The sequence below is a fragment of the Festucalex cinctus genome, chromosome 2, assembly GCF_051991245.1.
Source record: "Festucalex cinctus isolate MCC-2025b chromosome 2, RoL_Fcin_1.0, whole genome shotgun sequence".
Classification (NCBI taxonomy): Eukaryota; Metazoa; Chordata; class Actinopteri; order Syngnathiformes; family Syngnathidae; genus Festucalex; species Festucalex cinctus.
In genome coordinates, this window is record NC_135412.1 from 23,879,853 (window position 1) to 23,905,425 (window position 25,573).

Consider the following 25,573-nt stretch of genomic DNA (forward strand, 5'->3'; position numbering starts at 1 on the left):
TTCTAGTTGTCAAACCTGAGTCCTTCCAGAACTATATTGAACAATGGCTACAAAAATTATATTGTTCTGTTTTGCTTAATTGTAATTTATCTATTTACAAATATGAAACAAATGTTGAATTGTATTGGTAGAAAATGTAATTACAAGACTAACTATCGTATATTCCAGTAACAGAATGCACTTTTAACTCTTACTATTGACAGGCATGTTGGGAAGTGCATGGCTTCACCATCATTTATGCCTGAAATTTTGGTCCTGTAACCTATCATGGGTGTGTACATTTTTGTGCTCATGGGCTGCCTTTGATGTCTAAAATGGACAGGAGAGACACGTCATGCACAATTTTAATTGTATTATTTGTAATGAACTATTTAACCATTGTTTAACAATTAGAATTGTAGCCCCGAGTCGTATCTGCAATACAATGCAAATGCTTCCTTTACACGGTGAAAATAAACAGCATATTGTATTGCTTTTGCCTGTGACAAGCATACAAACCAGGCAGATTGTTATAGTAGCCAAACATTTGATCACATTTTGAAATCAAAATAATCATCACAAATCAAATTATAACGGTCCAAAGTCCAATGCTTTTCAATGAGTGGAGAGCGTCCTTTCACCGAGTAAAGACGGTCATTTTGACTTGACATAAACTCGGAATTGTCCATAAGTGAAAGGGATAAATATGTTATTTAATAATAATAATAATAATAATAATAATACTTTGGGGTAAAGTATCCAGTCCATCAGTGGACTAGTTGATAGCCATTAATTTGAGAAATATATATATATATATATATATATATTTATTTATTTTCAAAAAGGAAAGCAAAGACAATTGGCAAAAATAGTGTGCGCGTGTTTATTTTATAAAACTAGTAAACTACTCGAACGACACCTGCTACCCAGGCACTTACCCTTTAGAATTCTTCTTGTACTTGTTTTTTGTTGTGTTGTTTCCTGTTTGTGTTGTTACACCGCTGTTCATAAAATTAAATAAAAACTGAAGTGGGGGAAAACAAAAATCAAAAGGTAAACCAAATTTAGGGCATTAACCCTCCATAGCCCAGAGCTTGACAAGACCCACTCGAATCATCCCAGAATCTCAATGAGACGACCTTAAAACCATGAGACGCCAGTGAACCACTAGAAACAAGTGTCTGGAATATCAAGCTTTTAAGGTAGACCGCTATCTCGCCGATCCTTTGTGCATCCCGGTCAGCATGTGGCGCCTTTAATGAATGTTCGTGCGGGGGCAGTTCCCGCGAGAACAAGAGTTCGAAATACCGCGAGAGGAAGGCAGGTTTACAAATCGCATGCCCATTGGTCTGAGGGTGCTGTTGTAAAATGGCGCCCAGCGAAATATAAGTAGTCAAAATATATATATATATATATTTTTTTTTTTTAATTTGTAGAAAGAAGGAGCCTATCAACCAGAATTTGCTTCCTTGACGAAAAAGAGGCGCTTTTTCGCTGCTAGAGAAGTGGGCGGCCCGAGACTCGGCACCGTTGAGGAAGAGAGGTAGCTAATGCTATCTAGTGTGCAAACCTTTGCCTGCTAGCGGGGAAGCTAACAGAAAATACAGGACTTGTAGCGCCACGAAAACATAGAGATGCCGCGCCACCATACGCAATGTTAAGAGTACCTGGAGCCAGATGTAAACGAGATGTTACTGTTAACAGCTGCGCTCGCTCCATAGCTCGCCATTTTTGGCTGTCTTGGAAAGCAAACAACATGCGGCTAGATAGCCGTACTCATGGCTAAGATGACGTGTTGCGTAATCGGCTGCAAGAATATAACGCAGAGTTCTAATATGTATTTTTTTTTAAGCGGTGGAAAATAAGCGCTGAGTGGAACTGTTCCATTAAACGTATATTTCCGTGGCCGATTTGGAAAGTGAGCGCGCTTTTTGTGCCCAGCTCGACTACACGCAGTCACAATTAACCCTTTCGTCTTCTCGCGTACGATCTTGTTTTGAGACGCCACAGGACAGCGAGCTCAGCTGCCAATCTGACCGCAAATGCAGTTGAACTGATCACAGTGTCATATTTTGGTCTGTTTAAGTTTATTTGATTTGTCTTGAATGTTTGGGTATTGTGGAAATATTCATTTGCGTACCTCTTTAGGGTTGTTAACTTGTTACTATCAAAACTGTTTCGAATCGGTTATTCTGTTATTTCATTGATTAAATGAGTAATTGTTTCATTTTTTTTTTGCAATAAAGTTTATTGCAAAATCGAACCCCCCAGTACCATTTAGGAAAGGCAAGTTTATTTGTATAGCACATTTCTTACACAAGGCAACTCAATGTGCTTTACACAATGAAAGACAACACATAAGCATCAAAAAAACAAAACAAAAAACTTAACAATCAGAGGAAGAAGAAAAAAATAAAAGGTTACAAAATGTACCCAAATAACATACATTGACAATGTTAAAACATTAATAATCAAAAAGGGGGAAAAAAAACATGATTAATTAAAGCTGTTTAAAAGTTCTTAAAGGTATGAGAAAAAAAGCAAAGTTTTTAACCTGGATTGAAAATTTACACTCGGGGCTGACTTCACTTCTATTGGCAGTCAATTCCATCTGTGTGCAGCATAATAGCTAAAAGCAGCTTCACCATGTTTGCTTTGAACTCTGGGTTCCATTTTGCTTGTAGATTGGGTTTGAAATCTGGAACCTCTCCGACACGTTGTATGTGTCAAGTGTTTCTGTTCTAAATTAGGCAAGGCAAGTTTATTTGTATAGCACATTTCATACACAAGGCAACTCAATGTGCTTTACACAAGGAAGGACAACACATAAGCATCAAGAAACAGTAGTTAACATTCAGAGGAAGAAAAATAAATGAAAATAGGTTACAAACTTAATCTTAATACATTATTCAACAAACTTTAAAGCATTTAACATAAGGAAGTTTATATAATAATAATAATAATAATAATAAACACTTAATTAAAGCTGTTTAAAAGTCCCTAATCAAAGGTATAAGAAAAAGGCAAAGTTTTTAACCTGGATTTAAAAGCATTTACACTCGGGGCTGACTTCACTTCTGTTGGTAGCCTATTCCATCTGTGTGCAGCATAATAGCTAAATGCAGCTTCACCATGTCTGCTTCGAACTCTGGGTTCCACTCGTTGGCCCAAGTCTGTAGATCTCAGAGCCCTGCTGGGCTTGTACTCAATCAGCATTTCTTGGATATATTCAGGACCCAAACCATTTAGTGATTTATAGACGAGTAGCAGAACTTTAAAATCGATTCTACAGCTGACAGGGAGCCAGTGTAAATCGTTAAGTACTGGAGTAATATGTTCTGATCTCTTTGTTTTGGTCAGAACTTGAGCTGCAGCGTTCTGAATGAGCTGCAATTGTCTCATGTTCTTTTGAGAGAGTCCAGTCAGAAGACCATTACAGTAATCTAGTCTGCTGGAGATAAAAGCATGGATAAGCTTTTCTTGGTCTGCTTGAAGCATGCAGTCCATAAGTCTGGATATGTTTTTCAGCTGGTAAAAGGCTGTTTTAGTGATGAATTTAATATGATTGCTGAAGGTCAGGTCTGAGTCTATTAAGTACCCCAAGATTTCGAACTTGGTCTTTGGTTTCTAAAGACAGTGACTCAAGCTGTTTTTTTAACAGCAATCTTCTTTTCTTTATTGCCGAAAACAATGAGCTCCGTTTTGTTTTCGTTTAGCTGAAGGAAATTTTGGTTCATCCATTTGGTTATGTTATCTGTTTTGCTAGAGTGACTCCGACTCTTGGAGTCAAATTCCTTATGTGTTTGAACGTAATTCTATTTGGGTTGTAAGTCAACTCATCTTTCTAATTGGAAGAGTGTGTAATATTCCCACATAGAGCAGGGGGTCAGTCAAATGATTTTACCCTCTTGTTAACTTTTAATGACAAAAGTGGATTGAAACTAGAGCTTAAAAATGTTCTTGTTTGTTCCACAGCTAAATTATTCTTCTTCTAAAAGTGTCGGCGAGAATGAATAACTCCCTGGACGGCGCCAGCTCCTACGAGGAGCTCGTGCGTCAGAAAGCTCGGAGCGTCCCGCAGCATCGTATGAAGGAGTTCCTCGAGTCCTTGGCCAGCAAGGGTGCAGATGCGCTGCAGGAGTTCAGCCAGCAAAGTGACGATGCAGCAACCACCACCGCCACCATGGTGTACCAGCAAGAGGCGAATTGCATTTACACAGACAGCACCGAAGTGGCAGGCTCACTTCTGGAACTCGCCTGTCCGGTAAGACCGATGCCTACGCGTTGATTTCGGTACTCGGGACTGAGCTCTCAGTGTTTTGGTGCAGGTTCAGCTGCAGGTTCAGCCGCAGCAGATCCAAGAGTCAACCCAGCAAAATGTCCAGCCGACTGACGATCCGCAGATCGTACAGGTTTGTTCAATTTTGTCTTCTCGCGAGTCACTTTCACGTTTGTCACATTGCCGCCGTGATTGTGCGCCATCCTCAAATCAGGTTCAGATTGGTGAGCAGACGAGTCAGATGCTGGGTCAGGTACTCCAAGTGCCCGCTGGCTCCCATCAGCACCTTCAAGGCGTGACGACGGCGCAGCTCATTCAGCCAGGAGATCTCACGGAGGAGCAGCACCAACAAGTACCACATATTAAAAAAATAAAAATAATCATTTTAAAATAATTTTATTGGCCATTTTAAAATTTAATCCAGTTTCAATCATGCTTGTTAGTTTTTATCATCGTTAGTCAACCTCATCCCGTTTTTATTTCATCAACTTGTAGTTGACTATAAATCTAGCATTTTAGTCTTGATTTTAGTCCAAGAAAACATAACTTTAATTGTGTAGTTTTAGTCAACAAAAACTGTCAGCGTTTTAGTCAGGACAATCATTTTAACCATGTATATTTTTTTGTCAACAGATAATGTTGAACATTTCCGATCTAAATCTATTTCACATCAAATTCCTCTAATCTTTTTGATGAAAAAAACAACTTGACACACAATTACAGTATATCAACAAGTGGCTACTTCGGCTCCATGCTACAAGCTAATAAGTTAGCCAGCATGACAGTAGGGACGTAACGATATCCAAACATCACAATACGATATTATCACGGTATGAAGGTCACAATACAATAATTATCATGATATTGTGGGGAGGTTGGCAATACAAAAAAAGGCTACAACATTGTAAAATAAATTGCTCAAACAATAAAAAAACACAATATTGTGCTTTTGTACATTATAGCAATGCATATAAACAATCTATGATCTCTAATACTTAATTTTGAGGCACTTACTTGCTAATGCACCTGTATTGAGTTCCTCTAGATATTGACTTGCTTCACAAGCATATTACGTTCCACTTCATCTGACCATTAGCGTGGATTTTAAACATAGAAGGGCCAAAACATGCCTTGTGAAAATTAAACTGCACTAAAAAAGTAGCCACCAGAAGAAGGTGCTAGAACTTCACAAATGGAAATCAACCCCTGACTTTTTTTTTTAACAGAAGTGCTGCTTTTAATATCGTGACATGACGACGACAATATATTGTGGAAGTTTTAATATCGCGATATCACAATATTGCCGTTATCGTTACAGCCCTAAATTACAGTAGTTAGCGGCTGGATTAACATTATTGTTGGAATGTTATAGCCGTTGGATTAATGTTGCGTTGTAACTGTTATTTACTTCTTTTCTTTCTTTTTTTTTAATCTTTCACTGTGAATCCCCCTCCTGTCTGTCCGACGTGTCTGTGCCGGGTGCCACATGACAGTCGCAGTGACAGAATAGCAGAAACAAGATTTAACAAAATCATATAATTTCTATCTCGTTTTTGTTCACGAACTAAAAGGGCCATAGATTTTAGTCCCGTTTATATGAAGTGAAGTGCATTTTCGTCTCATCTTCATGGGTCGAGAATAATACATACTGATTAATTTTTTTATTTGTTTATAGAAGGGTGTTTTAGTCTAGTCTAGCTTTAGCCCGTTGAAAAATGTGCCTTGAATGAAAACATTTTTGTTGACTTGTCGTTGATGAAATTCACAATAATGGGCGTTGCCAATGAAATTACACTTTGCGTTGAGCAGATGCAATGCGTTTCTCTGTGTTAGCTCCAAGCCCAGTTGGTGGCGGCTGTCGCGGGAGGACAACAGATCCAAATCCAAACAGTGGGGGCGCTCTCGCCCACTCAGCAGCAAGACGGCTCGGAGAGGAGGGCCGTAGGCTCCGCGTCCCAAGGCGCGGGCATCCTCCAGCCTGTCAAGAAGCGCAAGGTGGACATGCCCATCACTGTGTCATACGCCCTGCCTGGTCAGCAGGTGGCGACGGTCCTCGCCATCCCGCAAGGGCAGGGCCAGCAGCAGAGTTATGTCTCCCTGCGGCCGGACCTCCTCACGGTGGACAGCTCCCACCTCTACAGCGCCACGGGCACCATCACCAGTCCCACAGGGGAGACCTGGACCATCCCCGTCTACTCGGCTCCCGCAGGGGCCGGAGGTCGCGAACAGGTCACGCACATCGCCATCCCGCAGGAAGCCTACGGGACCGTGCAGGTGGCCAACGCCACGGCAAACGTGGCCGCCGTGGAAAACGACAAGTTGAAAAACTCTTCCAGTCCGAGTCAGACCGCACAGGCGGTCTCCAGCATCACGAGCGCCGCCGCCGGTGGAATCGGGGGACAAGAGGAAGTGGTGCACACGTTGGCCGCAAACGCGCTCTTCCCTGCTCAGCTGATGAACGGAAATATTCACATCCCGGTGGCGGTGCAGGGATACTCCAACGCGACGCAGTCCCTCATCTGGGACCCGCAGCAGCAGGTGCTGCACACGCAGGGGCTGACGGGCCAGGATGGGCAACAGATACAGGTACGCCACCAAACCACCCGCCCACAAATCTCCGTTGCAAGCGCAGTGGCTATGAGAAGTCAGCACACCCCAGTTCAAATGCTTGTGATGCAAAAAAATGAGACCAGGGTTAATCATTTCAAAATGTTTCCCACCATTTGGGCATATATCCTGTCCTTCTTTGTTGGGATAAAATATATATATATATATATATATATATATATATATATATACACACACACACACACACACGAGTTTGAAAGTGAAGGGGAAATAACGTTATTACGCTGAAGAATGTAGTGTTGCAAATAGGGGTGTGAATTGCCTAGTACCTGACGATTCGATTCGTGTCACGATTCGATTCGATACCGATTAATCCCGATGCGAATTTATAAGTCGATTGTTGCGATTTTTTTCATTCAAATTTAGAAAATACTAATCAGTAAGCTTGTAGAGTGTAAGATTTATATGAAAATGTATTATTTATTGATCTGAAATTTCAGTCTTATACAGGTTGTAATCTGTTTCATGTTTGAACAGCATTAAAATAAAATATTAAGGCTTAATGTTCCGTTCATATAACATTCTTCCATGCTCAAGGTGTGAATCCTAACCCGAAGTCAGGCGTTTTGTTGAATATTTTTCCATTAAAAATGGAAGTTTAGAAATCGATTCACACAAAAAAAAAAAAGGTAATGATGATAAGACGTTGAATCGGTAAGACTACCGAATGAACAATTCTGAGCTCTTAAAAAAAAAAAAAAAAAAAATCGATTTTTTTTTTTTTATTGAATCGATTCGAGAATCGCGCGATGTAGTATCGCGATATATCGCCGAATCGATTTTTTTTTAACACCCCTAGTTGCAAATGTGTTATTTAGGGATGTGGCTGTGTCCAGAATGAACCAATCACATTCAAACTCATGTTAAATGGGAGTAATTACTAAATCTGTCAAACGATAACTTTTTTTTTTTTTTAATCAGATTATCGTTGATCAAATCTCAGAATTTTAATGAATCACGATGAATCCATAACAGGAAAAGCCTACTAGGGCATCTCAAATGTATTTATGAATAAAAAATTCTTTAACTCATTCACTCCCAGCCATTTTAACTGAATTTTGCAAGGCCCACAGAAGATTGTGTTCTGTTGCTATAAAAACATGGAATCTACCAAAAAAAGATTAGTCTTTTCTTTCTTCAGGAAAAAAAGTATATTTCTATCTGTTTACGTTTTACAGCAATTGGCATTAGAATATATCTAAGTTTCATCATTATTCACATTCCTGGTGAAAACACTGGGAAAAAGAGCTTGTTGCAACATGGCCCTGGTTGATTTCTTATACTCTGCTGCCACCTGCTGGCCGTTTTTGTAGTAACTACCATTGTTTAAAGCATTTTCTTCAGTTCAGAGACTGCATCAAAGCCTTCTATGCTCTAGCATAGAAAAACATATAAATACGTCTTTGGGAGCATGGCAATATTTAAATACAACATTTTTATACGTTTTTGGGAGCAAATGAGTTAACTAGTAGCAGGTGCCTGCTGACGCCCATATTCATTCTTTCAAGTGTGTATATTTATACTTCCCCGCTCAAAAAGATTACGGTAAACTAATATTTCACAGGGTTACAGGTCACAATGGTGGGAAAAGCTTTGAACAGGGGTGTGTAGACCTTTTATATAGCCCCTGTATAAATACATGGTGGCATTTCTTAGCATAAAGTGAGGAAGTGTCGTCCCCCCCACGCGCGCAGGCTCAGACGGTAGTCGCCGAGGTGGACGGACAAGGCCAGCAGCAGCAAGTGCAAGTTCAAGAGCTTCTGCTGCCCGCCACTCTCAAACCCGAGGAGGGGCTGGACGTATGGTGTGCTTGGGCCCAGCGCAAAAACGCCGACATGGACAAGTCGGATCAACATAAACTGGCTCCGATTGGCCGTAAGTGCGCGTCGTCTTTCAACCTCAATATGATATTTTTACCGTCTTGGCACTTGGCTAAGTGAGTAACTTGCGCGTTTGCTTTAGGGCGGCAGGCTCTGCGATTCCAGGAAGATTTGGTGTCGTGCGCCGTGGCCGAGCTCTGCATGGGTCTTTCTCTGATGACGGCCGAGGCGCGCGGCCTGGAAGGAGAGCCCTACGAAGCTGACGTCCTTTACTACGTTTTTCTCTGCATACAAAAGGTGGGCTCACTTGAAATACACGTGCACCTGTGCTTGTATGGACTTGCGTTTTAGTTCTGTCCGTGCTCTTATCTTTGCAGTATCTGTTTGATAACGGTCGCGTGGACGACATCTTTTCCGACCAGTACTACACTCGCTTTGCTCAGAGCCTGCACCAGATTCTCCAACCCTGGTCGCCGTCCATTCATCCGCTCGGTGAGAACAAAAGGCGGTCGATTATGAACCTTAACTCATTTGCTCCCCAAAACGTATAAAAATGTTTTATTTTGAATATTGCCACGGTCCCAAAAACATATTTATACATATATATATATATATATATATATTTTTTTTTTTTTAAATGCTAGAGCATACAGAAGGCTTTGATGCAGCTTTTGACCCAAAGAGGTCGCTTAAAACAATGGTAGTTATTACAAAAAACGGCCAGCAGATGGCAGCAGAGTATAAGAGATCAATCAGAGCCATGTTGCAGCAGGTTGTTTTCCCCAGTGTTTTAAACCAATCTGTGAGTAATAATAAAACGTAGGCATATTTTAATGCTAATTGCAGCAAAACGGAAACCGATACAAATATTTCCCTAATGAAAGAAGAGATTTTAATCTTTGTTTTGATAGGTTCCAAGTTTTTAGAGCAATTGGGCCTTGCAAATTTGGTCAAAATCCAGTAAAACAACCATTCCATACTAAATTGGCTTTGCACTAGTGACAGATACCTGTGACAGATCCATTTTTTTTTCCCCAATATCTGGGCCAATACCTGATCCACGTATCAGATCGGAGCATCCCTAGTTAAAACTACAGACCCATATCTAGTGCTATCACTATCGAATATTTTTAGAATCAATTCATCTATTGATTATTCAATCGATTAATGTACTCATCAGATTCATTTCAATTTTGTATAAAATGTATTACAAAAGCATTTTTTTCCCCAATTACTGATTATTAACCGGTGATTGGTGGGATGCTCGATTATGAGGAAAATATAAATCACGATTAATTTGGTAATAATTAGCGTTGTTCTGATACCGATACTGGTATCGGCAGAGGTGCCGATACTGCATTAAAACAGTGGTATCGGTATTGGTGACTACTCACAAGTAACATGCCGATACCATTAATTCCAACGCTAATTTAGGATTTTGGATGCAGCATCTTGTGTCTTGCTCGTGCACGACATTCACTGATATGTTACATGTTCACTGCATGCCGATATCCTATTGGCCCTTGAATTCTGTGAACCAATGGCAGGACAGCTTTTTCATGTTGAGGAAAAAAAAACCTTAGGGATCGGTATGGTATCTGTATCGGCCGAGACTGCAAAGCTGGGGATCGGTATCGGGGGCCAAAAAAAACGGTATCGGAACAACACGAGTAATAATTGAAATCACGATTAGCATTTGTCGTTTGGTACAAAACAAGAAAATGTTTAAACGTGTTAAAAAAAATAAAATAAAAAAAAAAAAATATATATATATATATATATATATATATATATATATATATATATATATATATATATATATATATATATAAACACATTTCTTTGAAACACTATAATTATGCAAGTTCCCTTTGGACCCAAACAAGATTTATTACATGAGTAATTTTTACATTTAAAAAAATGTTGAAATATATACATTTAAACAACTCAGAATTGCTATTAACTCATTTGCTCCCAAAAACGTAAAAATACATTCTATTTTAAATTAAGTGTACCAAAGACGTGTTTATATGTTGTTGTTGGTTTTTTTGTTTGTTTGTTTTTTATGCTAGAGCATACAAAAGGCTTTGATGCAGCCTCTCAACTGCAGAGAACGGGTGAAAAAATGGTAGTAATTACAAAAAACGACCAGCAGGAGGAAGCAGAGTATAAGAGATCAACCAGGGCCATGTTGAAAACAAGCTAATTTTCCCACAATTATAAGCAGATTTGTGAATGATGATGAAACTTTGCTATATTCTAATGCTAATTGCTGCAAAATGGAAACACATAGAAATGTACTTTTTTTTTTCCCTGATAAAAGAAGAGACTCTAATCTTTCTTTTGTTAGGTTCCATGTTTTTTAGCAATAGAACACAATATTCTGTGGGCCTTGCAAAATCAGTCCAAATCCAGTCAAACAGATGGGAGCGAAGGTGGTTGCTTCAGTCAAATTGGCTGCCAGTCAATGAGTTCATAAATAATCTTTTACTTTTGTTTACGTTTATGCCAATTTTGTAATTGTGGAGTGTAATAATAATTGAAATTGTAATTGAATTTTGATTAATTGCACAGCCCTAATGATTGGTGTTTATTTCATACTTCATATTCGTATCTTGATTCAAACAAAAAAACAAACAAACAAACAAACATAAGATTTGGACAATTTTAAATGGAAAAAAAAATTGCTCCAGAAGATTACTCGGTTATCGAAATAGTTGTCAGTGAATTTGTTCATCGATTACCTGTCGATTTAATTTTGACAGCTCTACCCATCTCCGTGTAACCATTGTGCACCTGATATCTCCTTCCAGGCTATTTACTCCCCAGTCATGTGACCGAGGAGATGTTGTGGGAATGTAAACAACTTGGAGCTCACTCCCCGTCGACATTGCTTACAACGTTGATGTTCTTCAACACAAAGTGAGTCGTCATCCATCCCTTTGTTGCCACACGCAATCAAATCATTCTTTGTGTATGAAAGCATTTTTTTTTTTTTCACAAACAGGTATTTTCATTTGAAGACAATTGATCAGCATCTAAAAGTTGCCTTTTCCAAAGTGCTACGACACACCAGGAAGAGTCCGAATAATCCCAAAGACAAGAGCACCAGCATCCGATACCTGAAAGCAACAGAAAGGTTCATCGGACAGAAAGGTAAAAGAGATGAGCACATCACTTGGATGTGCTCATTAAGTCGACCCCAGAAGAAAAAAAACAAAACGCTAAAAAACAGTGTTGCTGTGTGTTCAGTCACAGATGACATGTACTCAGAGCAGCTGGAGGACCCGGAAAATCCTCTGCGATGCCCCATCAAGCTGTATGATTTCTACCTCTTCAAATGGTAAATTACACTTTCATAAGCAATATGTTCATGACATCTTGACATGGGTACTGGAATATACAGTGTTCCCTCCTTTATCACCGGTGTTACGTTCCAAAATCTACCCGCAATAATGGAAATCCGTCTTAATTAAATAATAATAATAATAATAATAATAATAAAAATCCGGGATGTGCTCGTAGGACCTATGGTTCGACCGGTAGGGGGGGGTAAATCCATCTCCCAAGAGTCGGGTGGCCGATTTCGTGGCACCGTATCTCCGGCCCGGAGGGTCGTGGAGGGCCAGCATCGACACTGTTGGAAAGCCGAGGTCGAGCCGGTTCCAGGGAGGTGCTTTAATAAAGTGGCAAATTTGCCACTTTTTTTCTGGTCGTGCGGCTGTTTGTGTCAAGTGTGGTGCCGGCCAGCAGAAAGGAAATGCATACACACAGTCACAGTTTGCAAAAGAAGAACTCCTTAAAATGTACTTTTCGGTCGGGTTTTCAAACAAGGAGATACTAATTGCTTAAGCAGAGATTAACAATATAGTTGCCAGTTTATGAAGTGGCAAATTTGCCACTTTTTTTCTTGTCATATTGGCCCCGCCCTCTAAAAAAATTAATATATTTCTATGTGGCCCTAATACGCCGTCGTAGATTTGTAATGAATCCAGAATGTATGACATTTTTTTTTTTTATTGCATTACAGAAAATAAAGGACTTTATGACAATATTCTAATTTTCTGAGACAGTCCTCTGTATATAGATAGATATTTTGGTTTTTATTTAATTTATTTTTTTGTCAATTATATGGGTTTTTTTTTATTTTGTTTTTTCATTAATCATTTTTTTCATTGACAGTCATTTTATTCCATTAAAGGTGTGTATATATATATATATATATATATATATATATATATATATATTAGGGGTGTCACGATTCGCCAACTCCACGATTCGATTTAAATTTCGATTTTGGGGTCACGATTCGATTTTTTTTTCGATTTTTTTTTTTTTTTTTTTTCCGCTCCCCCACTTTATAACACAGAGGCATATGCTTCTGTAGGCTAAGGCTAGTCTATGATCATTGGTTCTATTCATTGTACAGTAAATCTTATTTCAAAAGATCGGCTACATATAGGTGATGCAATTTCCATATTATTTTTGTGTAAATTTATGTAATATATGATAATTGACATTAGGCAGGAATGATCAAATTCAAAGAATTTATTTACAATATAAAGTTAACCGTCTTGTTCTTACTGAAGTGTAAAATAAAAAATAAAAAAACAAAAACAAAAAGTCACAGTGGGTGCCTGCCATCTATTGACTGTTTTTGGTTACAACAGTGTGCTGTGCGTTCCTCTTAAAATAATGTGCAATGTGCAACAACAACAAAAAATATATTGTATCCAAAGTCATGGAACAAATACAGCCTGAACAAACTATATCCCAACATTTACAGTTGCTGGGCATACTGTAGCGTGGTTCAAGTACACTAATTAAATGTTTGAATCCAGCGTTTTCCAAGGCTGCAGGTCTGCTGCTATAAATAGACCTATGGATCTGGCGTTTCGCGCGAGCTGAAGTGTGTGGAAGTTTCACTGTAAATGAGGATGAAATAGTTGGTTGGACCGTTGTTTTCCCACTTCTAGTTGAATTTGATAAATCTAAATCTTTGTGATGCCTGCGTAAATGTCCCGTCATGTTTGTCGTGTTTCCCGTTGTTACGGCTGGCGGCTCGGGCCATTCAGTTTGAATGCGCCAGCGCGACACTCTGATTGGAGGACTGTGCCAGCGCGACACTCCGATTGGACGACTGTGCCAGCGCGACACTCCGATTGGACGACTGTGCCAGCGCGACGCTATTGTGTATCCGTGTATTGTTGTTTCTCCTCCGTTCTGTCAGTTCTGTCAAATGCGGTTATTATTTGTTCACCTTCCACTTTCACTCCCTTGTCAAACCCCTGCCTGAAATTTCAATTAAAACTACTCAGATGTTAAAGTCGACCCGTGTTTATCTACTCTATATTTTCTGTTATTGTGTTACTTCCCTTCCCCTTGACGAGCCGGGCGTAACACCGTGGCCGAGTACAGTACGCGCACATAGCATATCTTGCAACTGTGGTCTTTTTATCGACAACGTGAACGTTGTCGACATAACTCACCGGGAACGCAAAATGTTTCCAAACTGGTGACGAGAGAAGCGGGAGCGGCTTGAAGCACCATTGCTGTGTCTGTCCGCGCTTGCCATCATGAGTGCAGGAGAAGTCAGCTAACAAGTGCCGTTAGCTAGTAGCTGAATGGCTGCGTCTCATTTGCTTTCCTGGGAGGCGGCGGTGGCGGCGGTGGCGGCGGTGGCGGCGGGCGCGGGGGGGGGGCATCGAATCGTGTGTCCTCTCTTCTATTTCGATGCTCGAAATCGTGACGTAATTTCGATCGATTTCGATAAAAAATCGAAATCGTGACACCCTTAATATATATATATATATATATATATATATATATATATATATATATATATATACACACACACACACTTGTTATACCGCACTGTATATATTTTCTATCTCCGGAATGCAATGTTGTGGAGCGACGGGACTGACTCCGTTGGAAAGATCTGCGGATGCCCGTATGTCCCCGGTCGGACGCAGGGGTCGAGCGATATGGCTGCACAAAGACCAAAAAATAATAAATAAACAAACCAAAAAGCATGTTTAGCCACATAAGACGAACCCGCGATAAACAAGGGAACACTATATGCACATTTGTGTGTATGTAATACAACATAGTTTGAAGTTGCATTAAAATGAGCTGAGATATAATACCTTGTAATAACACTGTGGCACTGATGCCATTTGTTTTCCCATTGCTGGCATTTTGCATTGTTTTGGCATTCAACAAAGCCGACTTGAATGTGACGGTGATTGACGGATCATCGCAAACTATTTGCCCTCTTTTCAGTCCGCAGAGCGCCAAAGGACGCAACGACACCTTCTACCTGACGCCGGAGCCCGTGGTGGCCCCCAACAGCCCCATCTGGTACTCCACTCAGCCCATCCCAAAAGAGGAGTTGGAGCAGATGCTGACCCGTATCCTCGTCGTCCGCGAAATCCAAGAAAGCATCAACATGGCCGAGAGCGCACACTAATTGGACCCAAAGGGAGAAGAAAAAAAAAAAAAGTACTTTTCTATTCCCTCACATGGATATTGTTCACGTTACGTTTGCATACTATCTTGTACATGACATGAAATGTACATACAATCAGGCAATCATGTCTCCTTCAAACGACTCTATTGCTATTTTGTTTGGCCAAAGGATGATTGGACCTGATTTCTGCTATTATGTTATCTGTGGGCCTTTTTTTTTTTTTTTTTTTTGTTATTACTCTATCAATTGCTTATACGCTTTCCGGAAGCAAAACTGTAATATATTTCTTTGACCGCTTTTCTTGGACTTCTTTCTTCCAGTCTGTCTTTGTTGCTGTGTGTCACAAATGAACACCTCGTGTGGTTTTACGCTTTTGTGTGTGTTCGCACAAGGACTTGGAACTGTGGGGATCTCATTCAACGTTGTACGTAAGGACAAGCATTTCTAAGCACTCACCACACGGTGGACATGTGGCAGCGAGGGAAGGTCCTGGATTGTCCGAAATAATTCCAAAGAGGAATTCATTCATTCATGTTTATCAGTTGAAAGACTCAACCAAGTGTCAAGCCCTTTTATGTTTTATAATGTATGATACTCGCCTCCTTCATGTATTGATGCAAATTTTTTTTGTTTTGTTTTGTACAGCTGCTATATACCATCTTTTTGCCTTTCTAGTATGTCCAGTGTCAGTTCTGCACCTGCATCCTTAAATACTGCTAGCCTGCATTGTGTCATAATAAAACACTGCACAATGATTTCTCCAAACAAATTTTAATTGAGAGACAAGTCACAGTATGATGCTGACAACATACCAAAGCAACCACTTGCAAACTTGTTCTCCATTGACATGTACCAGCAGCGAGAAATATGTGCATTGTTTGCTTGAGACTCGTACGGCGTTGAGCAACAGGTTGGGCCTGCCTGGCAGGTTTGTCATCTTATCGCTTGCCTGCTGACGAGTTGCTTTGGTTTTCATGTGGTAGCGCATGAGTGCAGTTGCTGTTTTGTTATCCCAACATACAACTTTTAAAGCTAGCTACCTGTGAGCGGGGTAGCATTCAGGGATTTGGTACCCTCAAATGTTCATTACGGAAGCATATTGCATTCACTTTCGGGGGGGGGGGGTTATTTGGTGTGAGGCTTTTTTTTGTTTTGTTTTTCTGAATATTTTTTTTTCTTATTTACTGCACATTTTCTTCTGTCAAATAAAATCTGAAAAATGGGGGTAAAAAAATATTCAGAAAAACAGGAGGAAAAATTACTCAGAAACAGAAAAAAATATTCAGGAAAAAGAAAAAACATAAAAAATGAGGAAAAATTATTTAGAAAAACAGAAAAAATATTCAGAAAACAAAAAATCAAAAACGAGGAAAAATTACTCAGAAAAAAAAAATAAATTCTGAAAAACCAAAAGAAAAATTACTTCGAAAAACAGAAAAAAACTGAAAAACAGGAGGACAAATTACCAAGAAAAACAGAAAAATATTTAGAGAAGCAGGAGGAAAAATATCTCAGAAAAACAGAAAAAAATATTCAGAAAAACAAAAGGGAAAAATATTTCAGGAAAAAGAAAAAACATCAAAAATGAGGAAAAATTACTCAGAAAAAAACAAAAAAACTGTTTTGAAAAAGAAGAGGAAAAATTACTTAGGAAAACAGAAAAAATATGAAAGACAGGAGGAAAAATTAAGAAAAACAGAAAAAAATATGAAAAATGAGGAAAATTACTTAGACAAACAAAAAAAATATTTAGAAAAATGGGAGGAAAAATTACTTCAAAAAAATATTTAGAAAAATAGGGGAAAAAAAATCTGAAAAAAACAACAACAGGAGAATATGTTACATCCATCCATTTTCTGAACCGCTTGCTCCTCACAAGGGTTGTGGGGGGTGCTGGAGCCTATCCCAGCTGGCATCAGGCAGTAGGCGGGGTACACCCTGAACTGGTTGCTAGTCAATCGCAGGAATATGTTATATATTACCAAAAAAAAAACGAAAAAAAGAAAAAATTCTGTTTTTTTTTTGTTTTGTTTTTTTTAATACCTCCGAACTCCAAGTGACTTGTTGCAGACTCGCAAAAAAATAAATAAATAAAAAATACTCCCAAATACAGAGCACCACTTTCTGTTTTTCTGAATACATTTTCTCTGTTTTTTTTTTCCAGAGTAATTTTTCCTCCTGTTTTTTTTTTTTTTTTTTAAATATCCTATTATGACAGAAAAAAAATATTCAGAAAAACTTAAATAAATAAAATAAATAAATAAAACAAAGCTCCCTGATTTTTTATTTTTTTGTCTTGAATTGAATGCAATAAACTTCTGTAGTTGATGAATATAATTGGTTTTTTTTGGGGGGGGGGGGGGGGTGCCTGGTTAGTCATGCCCCCCCGTCGACCCCGTGACGTCAAAAGGCATGTGGCCCCGGATTGAGTGGCCATGACGAGGGTAGCATCCTCCGCAGCAGCTTCCCGGGTTGTAAGATCTGCTGCCACGTGCTCTCCGCTTGGCCCGACGAATGTTTCCGTCTGTGATGTCGATTTCGCCTCCTCAGTTCTCGGCTCGTGTTCTCCAAGTGGGTTAAGCTGTTCAAAAATCAGGTCGTCGGATGACAATTCAAGGGGGAACGTATTGCTTCCATTTGCTCACTCACCACTTGCCACCACTCAGCCAGTGTAGCAGACACCGGTGAACAAATATGTACTGCTCCTAATATGTCACGAGAAGAGACCATTTACATTTAATCAAATAAGCCATTTATGAATTGGTAAAAAAAAAATGTAAATATGGGTTAAGATCTTTTTTTTTTTATTTTATTTTACCAGTATCTGAACCATCCCCATTCGATGCAGCCTCAAGTCAGCCACAGCAGCTCGTATACTGGGCCGCATGCCCCTCGCGCACAGCTGCATCAGCCACAGCAGGGCCACAAAGGTCCCCGATCGGCCTACACCTGCACTGATGATGGCACAGACGGTATTGTAAAAAAAAAATATATATATAACATACAACGGAGAATGAACGCAAGCCTCCGGATGGCCCGGCAGCTCATTGTGAGCGTATTTTTTGCCGGAGGTCATACCTGCAGTGCACAACGGTGGGCCCCAAACGCGGGATGAATTGCAAATGCTGCCGCACGTGATCTGTAAAGGCGCAGAGGGACGACGGCTCCCTGGGGACGCCGCGGTCCGGCCAGGACGGATAGTGGTAGTGCGTGATGATGCGATCTGTCGGACAGTCTCTCTGAAAACATAGCGGACTCCTTTCAGTCGACAGCGCTGATTTCAAAGGAGCAAATGGAAAACTAATTGCTTCGAACCTGTCTGAGGTTAATGGCGGACGTAAAATAGTCCGGGCCTTGTTTCCGAGTCATGGTTGTCACTTGGAAAGGTCCGTGATAAACACTTCCTGGCTCCAGAGACCAATACTCGTCACATAGAACCTGCACCCATAGAAACATTTCACTTGATTACACAAATTGTTGTACATGTCGAGGAACTTTCAGCTCACAAGCGGTCAGTAGTTTATCACTGGTTCAATAACGACCATGGCAGAACACATTATTTCATCATTTTGGAAAAGGTACTGTAAAGTAACCGCGCAATAGCCAGATAGATATTGCGCTTCACTCAAGTGAGTTCTCCCCAATATCCATCTGGTACCTCTCCACATTAATTTGCTCGGGAAAGGTAGGACATTCTGTACAATAATTCGAGCTGATTGGACGATGCGGCATTCTACACGTTTGTTTTAACCAATCATGGCAACGGCTGAAAATTTTGTCTTCGTTCTTGTCGAAGGGGGGAAAAGCACGAACATCTTACCAGCTAGTAATGCACAAAGCGCAAGAACAGAAATAATTGCAGCCTCCATTCGTCCATGTTAGATTTGTTTGTTAGCCCCTTTGTTGGCTTCCGGGTTTCGTCACAGTTGCATATCCCGCCCCAAACACAATGGCCGTCTGTGATTGGTCGGTGGAAATCAACGGGAGCGGTACAAGATGTATCGCGAGAATTCATCTTGCAAGAGCAAGCTTAACAGTAAAGGCCAAGGAGCCATATTTGGTGGCTTAACATCCGGAGATTCACAACCCATCCATCCATTTTCTTAACCGCTTGCCCCTCACAAGGGTCGCAGGGGTGCTGGAGCCTATCCCAGCTGGCTATGGGCAGTAGGTGTGCTACACCCTGGACTGGTTGCCAGCCAATCGCAGGGCACACAGAGACGAACAACCACTCATACTCAAACGCACAAGCACACCGAGGTACAATTCGGAGCGCCCAATTAACCTGCCATGCATGTCTTTGGAATGTGGGAGGAGACCGGAGTACCCGGAGAAGACCCACGCAGGCACGGGGAGAACATGCAAACTCCACCCAGGAAGGCCGGAGCCTGGACTCGAACTTGCACCGTCAGTACAGGGAGACGGACGTACTCACCAGTCAGACACCGTGCCGCCCCAAAATAATCCTCACAAATCAAATTACAACGATCAAAAGTCCAATGATTTCCAATGAGTGGAGGACTTGTTTTCCCTGAGTAAGGCCACCATTTTGACTTGGGGCGTAAATTTGGAATTGTCCACAATCCCTCGTAATTATATCGTGTTTTGTACGTTATAATTCAGACATGTCGGTGTTATCACACACCAACAGTGAGGGAATGTGTCTCACCATGTCTCGGTCTCTGAGCGCCGTCACCATGACAATTATCTGGACATTCTGCTCCCACACCATCCTCCAGAAATCTTCGGTGGTGTGGCGCATGGGGGCTTGGGTGCAGATGAAGTCTCTCTCAGATCCTCCACCCTGCACGGAGACACATGTGCGTCCAAAATTAAAACCAATCCGTCAATATTCATCAAGATGAGTGAGCCAACAAAACTCTTACAGGTACAAAATTGGCGTTGATGTAGTCAGTGTTAGGAAAGTTTTGAATGGACAGCCTCACGCGGCAGTGGTCATCTGGAGGCACATGTGGTTGAGAGGAAAAAGTCAAACATAGCTGAACTTAAAATAAAAAATTTAAAAAAAAAGTTTCCTTAAGTACTTACATGGCAAGATGTATGGGTATCGGTTCTTTTCTCTGTTTGCCTCCAAGTCCGCCGTCTTGGTTGGAAGATCTTTACCGACATCCTTCAGCTCCTTCACAAAGACATTGATCAGATGTTTGTTTGTTTTCAATATTCCTCGTTTTCAAACTTCATTCATCAAATGATGACAATTGAAATATAAAGCACTCGGAAACAGATGGATTGACTGCGACTGAGAAGAGGAAATATGATTTGACATTTGGCAAACCAAAAACGCTCTTGTTTGGACATGAAAACATGTTTTGCAAGTTTGAGCTTCCCCGCAGCAGAAGACGACGACGAGTTACCTCAAATTCCTGCTTAAAGCCTCTGTTGTCAGAAGCAGAGAGGGCCTGACACGTCGACTCAAACTCGCGCAGGATTTGTGCCCTTGAGGCCGTCTGCACTCTGCAAAACAAACCCACGGTGGGTATTAAAAGTCTACACACCCCTGCTCAAATGCCATTTGCAGACTAAGATCAATCATCTTGAAATCGATGCGGGTTTTTTTGTTTTGTTTTTTAAGAATATTAATATTTAAGAATTAATTAACCAATCCCATCCACACTAATTGCTAAATGGGAGTCAGCAGTCATCACACACCCATTTAAATTCCCTCTCATCAAACTCAAATGGGTTTCAGATGTTCTAGTGGTCTTTTCCTGACATTATTTTGCTCTCGAGCAGAACCTTGGAGCTTCCATGCTAATGCTGATCTGTATGTATGACTGGATAGCTGATAGGCCAAGACATTTGAAGTCACGAGGCTGCCATATTGCTCCTCCCAAGAAATGCTTGCAGGCATACGATCCTATATATTTACAGTATCGAAATTGGAGAACATTTGAGACAGTACTTAGTAGGGATGTAACAATACCGGCAATATTGTGATATTGCGATATTAAAATTGCCACAATATATTGTCGTCTTCGTCATGTCACGATATTAAAAGCAGCACATCTGTTAAAAAAAAAAAAAAAAGTCAGATTGATTTCCATTTGTGCAGTTCTGGCACCCGCTGGTGGCTACTTTTTTTAGTGCAGATACATTTTCACAAGGCATCTTTTGGCCCTTCTATGTTTAAAATCCACGCTAACAGTCAGCTGAAGGTGAACATAATATTTTTGTGGAGCGAGTCAATATGGGGAGGAACTGAATGTGCACTTGAATTAGCAAGCAAGTGCCGCATTATATATATATTCTATTTATATATATACTATATTTTTATAATATTTTTCATTGCTGTATTGTACAAAAGCATAATATTGTGTTTTTGTTTTGTGTGTGTTTTTTTTTAGTATATTGTACCTTCTTTTGCATCGCCAACCTCCCCACAATATCGTGATAATTATCATATCACGGCCTTCATATCCTGATAATATCGTATCGTGATGTTTGGATATTGTTACATCCCTAGTACTTAGTAGAAACAGCACGATTTATGGTGTTTTAAATGTATTAAACATAAACAAGAGGACTTCAGACATTTTACAACTTGCCTTAAATATATGTATAAATTATATGCTTATTTCTAATGTTTACAGGAGGAAATTTGTATATTTTTTCTGAAATAATTATAACTAATTCTACAAAACTAATATTGGGGTGTAAGGAACTGAGCGAATAGAAAAAGGGGGTCTTCAAAGCAGCACATACCATCCACTTGTTAAAAAATAGTGATCACCCCGCCAAACACCCCCGCCCACGGCCTTATACTCAGAGCCTACGAGCTGTATATGCCACGGAAGAGGCGGGACTTCTGACTTCCGTGTTTTTACAAATCAGCTTTGATTCCGGTTCAGGGTTGTGACGTGTATGCCGCGTTCCAACACTTGCAATTTGTGAGTTCACAAACTCCGGAGAAGACATCTTGTACCACTCCCGCAGATAACCGCAGTTCCCGAACCACTGGTGGTTCAGACCAATCACAGAGCGACATTGTGTTTGGGGGCGGGTTATATGCAGCTGTGCCGAAACCAGGAAGCTAGCGCCAACGCCGGAGCTAACAAACAAACCTAACATGGACGAATGGACGCTGCAATTAATTCTGTTCTCGCAGAATGACTCACCATTTCCTTGTTGAATGTTGAACAGCGAGAGGCGCTTCGTGCATTTCTAGCTAGTAAGATGTTCGTGCTTTTCCCCCCTTCGACATGAACGGAGATGACTTTTTTTCACCCGTGGCCGTGATTGGTTAAAACAAACGTGTCGAATGTTGCATCGCCCCATCAGCTCGAATTATTGTACAGAATGTCCCGCCTTTTCCTGACAAAATTACTGTTGAGCGGTACGCTATTGCCATGTTAGCGAATATGGATCCTTCGAGGATATTCTGAAAATATTGAAGTGTGATTTTTACGGGCCTGACCTCATGTCTCTTCTTGACGCGGAACACTAACTTGAGCGGGTTTTTGAAGGGGGATTATTGCCAAGTTCAGTCTTGATGCTGCAAAAAAGAAAGCACATGTCAGAAAGTACACTAAACTTCCGCGTGTTGAAGTAAGACATGGAAGCAGTTACTGTACGTGGGTGTCTAGTCTCAGTTTTCCAGTCTTTCTTCTCTATTTGATCCTCCTCAGTGAACCTCCATACAGTCAGTTATGCTGATTTCAAAGAGAGAAAATGTCAAGTCTCTCTCGTCATGTCTAGCTTAGCTTTGTCGAGTGTCGAGCCCAACTACATTCGTACAGCGGAAGTGTGACAAATCCAACAAGAAGAAAAACCTGCCCCAACAAGTTTACAACACCAAACAGTGGTGGTTTCATGGTCAACAGGTGTTCAAGTGTTATCTATCGAATATATAGAATTACCTTTGTGAACTTCCCGACGCTTTCTAGTGTGCCACAGATAGAAGACAAACACACCACCATACTGTGCTTCAAGTCTGTTTTTCATAAATGTTCTCACCGGAGTCCAAGGCGGGAGAAGTGGTGAGAAGGGCGGAGCTACAGGGTGGAGGAGACTGAGGAAATGAACAGATCAGCTGGCCCGGAGCTATTCTTACTTTTGTTTTTAAAAAAAATGCCATCTCTTCTGGGAAATGTCTTTATTGATGATCTTAGGCTTTTATTTCCCTGTGGTTTTGGCAATTATGCACATTTTGTTCCAGAAACAGATGTTTATTGCAACTGGATAATCACACCAAACATAATTATCATCTCATGAAGAATATTGATAGTAGCACAGAGGAATTCACGCTTTTGGTGGCATTTGTTTCAATCTAGTCGAATGCAAATCTTCATGATACATTTTTTTCTGTCAACAGAAGGGAAAACATTATTGGAGGGGAAAAAAAAAGGTGCTGCTGAAGCCTCAATCGCTCCCTGATAATCCAGCAAATCTGTAAAACAAACACGTAAAACAAGTTAGTCCACTTTTGAATGGCCCCGTTTGTCCAGTGTCAAACTCATTTACCAAGTCACGTCAAGACAAGTCACAAGTCCGTGCTCACTTTGCTGGGCCGCGGTCGACGGCTCCCCTCTTTGGTGGCGGTCATTATGCATGCCAGATCCATCACACCAGCATCTACTGAAATTCAAACAGAATCTGCTTCTCCCTCCAACTGCTCGTTGAATCAGTGGGTGCTCATGTCTGTGGACCTCACTCTGCTTTATCTATCCTTCCCTCCTTCCTCTCTTTAGTTTTTCCTCTGGTCTCTTGAGATCTTAATTTGTTGGAATTTAGAGGATTCTGGGGTTGGCGTAAGAATCTGGTTTTGTAACCATGTGGATGGAAGGAGGTGTTTATTTGGTGCTGGATTTCACTTTGATTTATCTTTCTTTTCTTTGACCTTTCCTCTGGTCTCCTGACCATCTGAACTTCACGACGCTGGCAAGACTCTGAAGTATCCGTTTAGGGGGAAGGGTAATGGGATTTTTATTAGGTTTTAGGTGAATTAACGAGTACAAATTTGCACGTATTCACACGCACGCACGCACACACGCACGCACACAAACGCACACGTACCACCAAAAAAAAAAAAAAAAGCGAGAGAGCAATGATGATAAGATGTTGAATTGGTAAGACTGCCGAATGAACAATTCTGAGCTCTTAAAAAAAAAAAAAAAAACAACAACAAAGAAAAGAAAAGTCACAGGTTTTTTGGTACCTTATTGCTGCTTCACTCCAGGGCTTTAGATCAGAGATTTTAATTCAGAAGTTTCCATTTAAAGGGACATTCAATGATCCCTAGTGCCATCTAGTGGTGAACTAATAATTCATTCATTTAAAAAAAAAAAAAAAACGACAACTGTTTATGTCTGTAGTATGCAAAAATATATGTTGTATGGCAGAAACATATTTTTTTTTCATATAATCATAGGTCTAACAATCACTAATTATATTACATGGCAGCAGACTCACCTTTTACCAGAGGTGCCATGTTTCCGCCTCCTTCCGCTAGTGGGATTGCAACCAACCAGTCCAAGGTGGGATTTGAACTCTCAAATCCTTTTTACTGGTCAAAGCTCCGCTGCAGTACCCACTGAGCCACAAAGGACTCCTGTTCACCACTCCAGTTTATAGGCTCCAACTAACTCCTGCTAGCCCCTCACTAGCTGGTCCGGCTAATTCCGGCTCACTCGGTCTTTCAATGTCACTCGCCGGGTTTCCCAACGGCTGCCACGTCGCCGTCGCTCTCCCAGATGCTCGTTTGTTCACGTAAAATAAGAATTGATGATACACTTACAAAATGTGGTCTCTCTGAGCCACCGTGCACCTGCATGCTTCTAAATGCTATTCTTTGACCACTAGAGGGCACTAAGGACTACACACCAGGTCTTAAAGAAAAAAAAAGTATATTGAATGGCAACATTATGCACAGTTTGAACTTTAACATTGTTTTTAAGTATAGGACAAGCAAAAACTGTACTTCGTTTTTTAACGTTAAACACAAATATATGTGAAAATTAAATACAACTGAATGGTACATAGAACATGCACAGAACGTGAAAAGTTAAAAAATTACGACCGTACACGAAAAGTATAAAATGCACGATTTGAATTATTAATATTTTTAATATTATTTTTTTTTAGCAGGCTTGCATCACCCTAGCTAGAAGCTTTGTACCTGTTGTAGCCTTAATTTCCTTTCCAAAATACTGGCTCCAACAATAGCAATATGTTTGACTATGTTTCATCTTTTATTAAATGAATGTTGTTTTGAATTCAGTTGTCCTCTTGCGTCTTCATAGTAGGGAGATCGGGGCAAGTTGTATCACTTTTTATACTTTGATATATTTGGCATTACATGATGCTGAATCTCTCCTCTAACCATTCCACATGTTTTGCTGCTGGAATTTGTCTATGTAGGACGTCTGTTTCAAAATA

At 40.4% G+C, this 25,573-nt stretch overlaps 2 protein-coding genes across 6 annotated transcripts; one reads left to right on the forward strand and one right to left on the reverse strand.

Annotated features, from left to right (window-relative positions):
• The first annotated feature begins 860 nt into the window (after positions 1-860).
• On the forward strand, positions 861-15,933 carry LOC144014217 (transcriptional regulator QRICH1-like). The gene is made up of 12 exons (XM_077513853.1): positions 861-1,522; positions 3,955-4,243; positions 4,308-4,391; positions 4,473-4,610; positions 6,092-6,844; positions 8,581-8,761; positions 8,849-9,003; positions 9,084-9,198; positions 11,520-11,628; positions 11,714-11,862; positions 11,959-12,049; positions 14,992-15,933. Exons 2-12 carry the CDS (start codon positions 3,989-3,991, stop codon positions 15,176-15,178), a joined length of 2,217 nt encoding a protein of 738 aa, XP_077369979.1. The 5' UTR covers positions 861-1,522; positions 3,955-3,988; the 3' UTR covers positions 15,179-15,933.
• Positions 15,934-17,535: 1,602 nt separating this feature from the next.
• Positions 17,536-23,878, reverse strand: LOC144014218 (receptor-type tyrosine-protein phosphatase V-like). Of its 5 annotated transcripts, none has more exons than XM_077513854.1 (13): positions 23,660-23,878; positions 23,056-23,585; positions 22,771-22,848; positions 22,614-22,691; positions 20,554-20,653; positions 20,228-20,318; positions 20,065-20,138; positions 19,848-19,982; positions 18,494-18,616; positions 18,257-18,417; positions 17,997-18,132; positions 17,828-17,883; positions 17,536-17,759 (listed from the first exon to the last, which is right to left on the reverse strand). In XM_077513854.1, exons 4-13 carry the CDS (start codon positions 22,616-22,618, stop codon positions 17,582-17,584), a joined length of 1,059 nt encoding a protein of 352 aa, XP_077369980.1. In that variant the 5' UTR covers positions 22,619-22,691; positions 22,771-22,848; positions 23,056-23,585; positions 23,660-23,878; the 3' UTR covers positions 17,536-17,581. The 5 variants fall into 5 exon arrangements, with proteins under 5 accessions (XP_077369980.1, XP_077369982.1, XP_077369984.1 ...); XM_077513856.1 differs by having other exon boundaries at positions 22,766-22,848; XM_077513858.1 differs by lacking the exon at positions 22,771-22,848.
• Between the last annotated feature and the right edge of the window lie 1,695 nt (positions 23,879-25,573).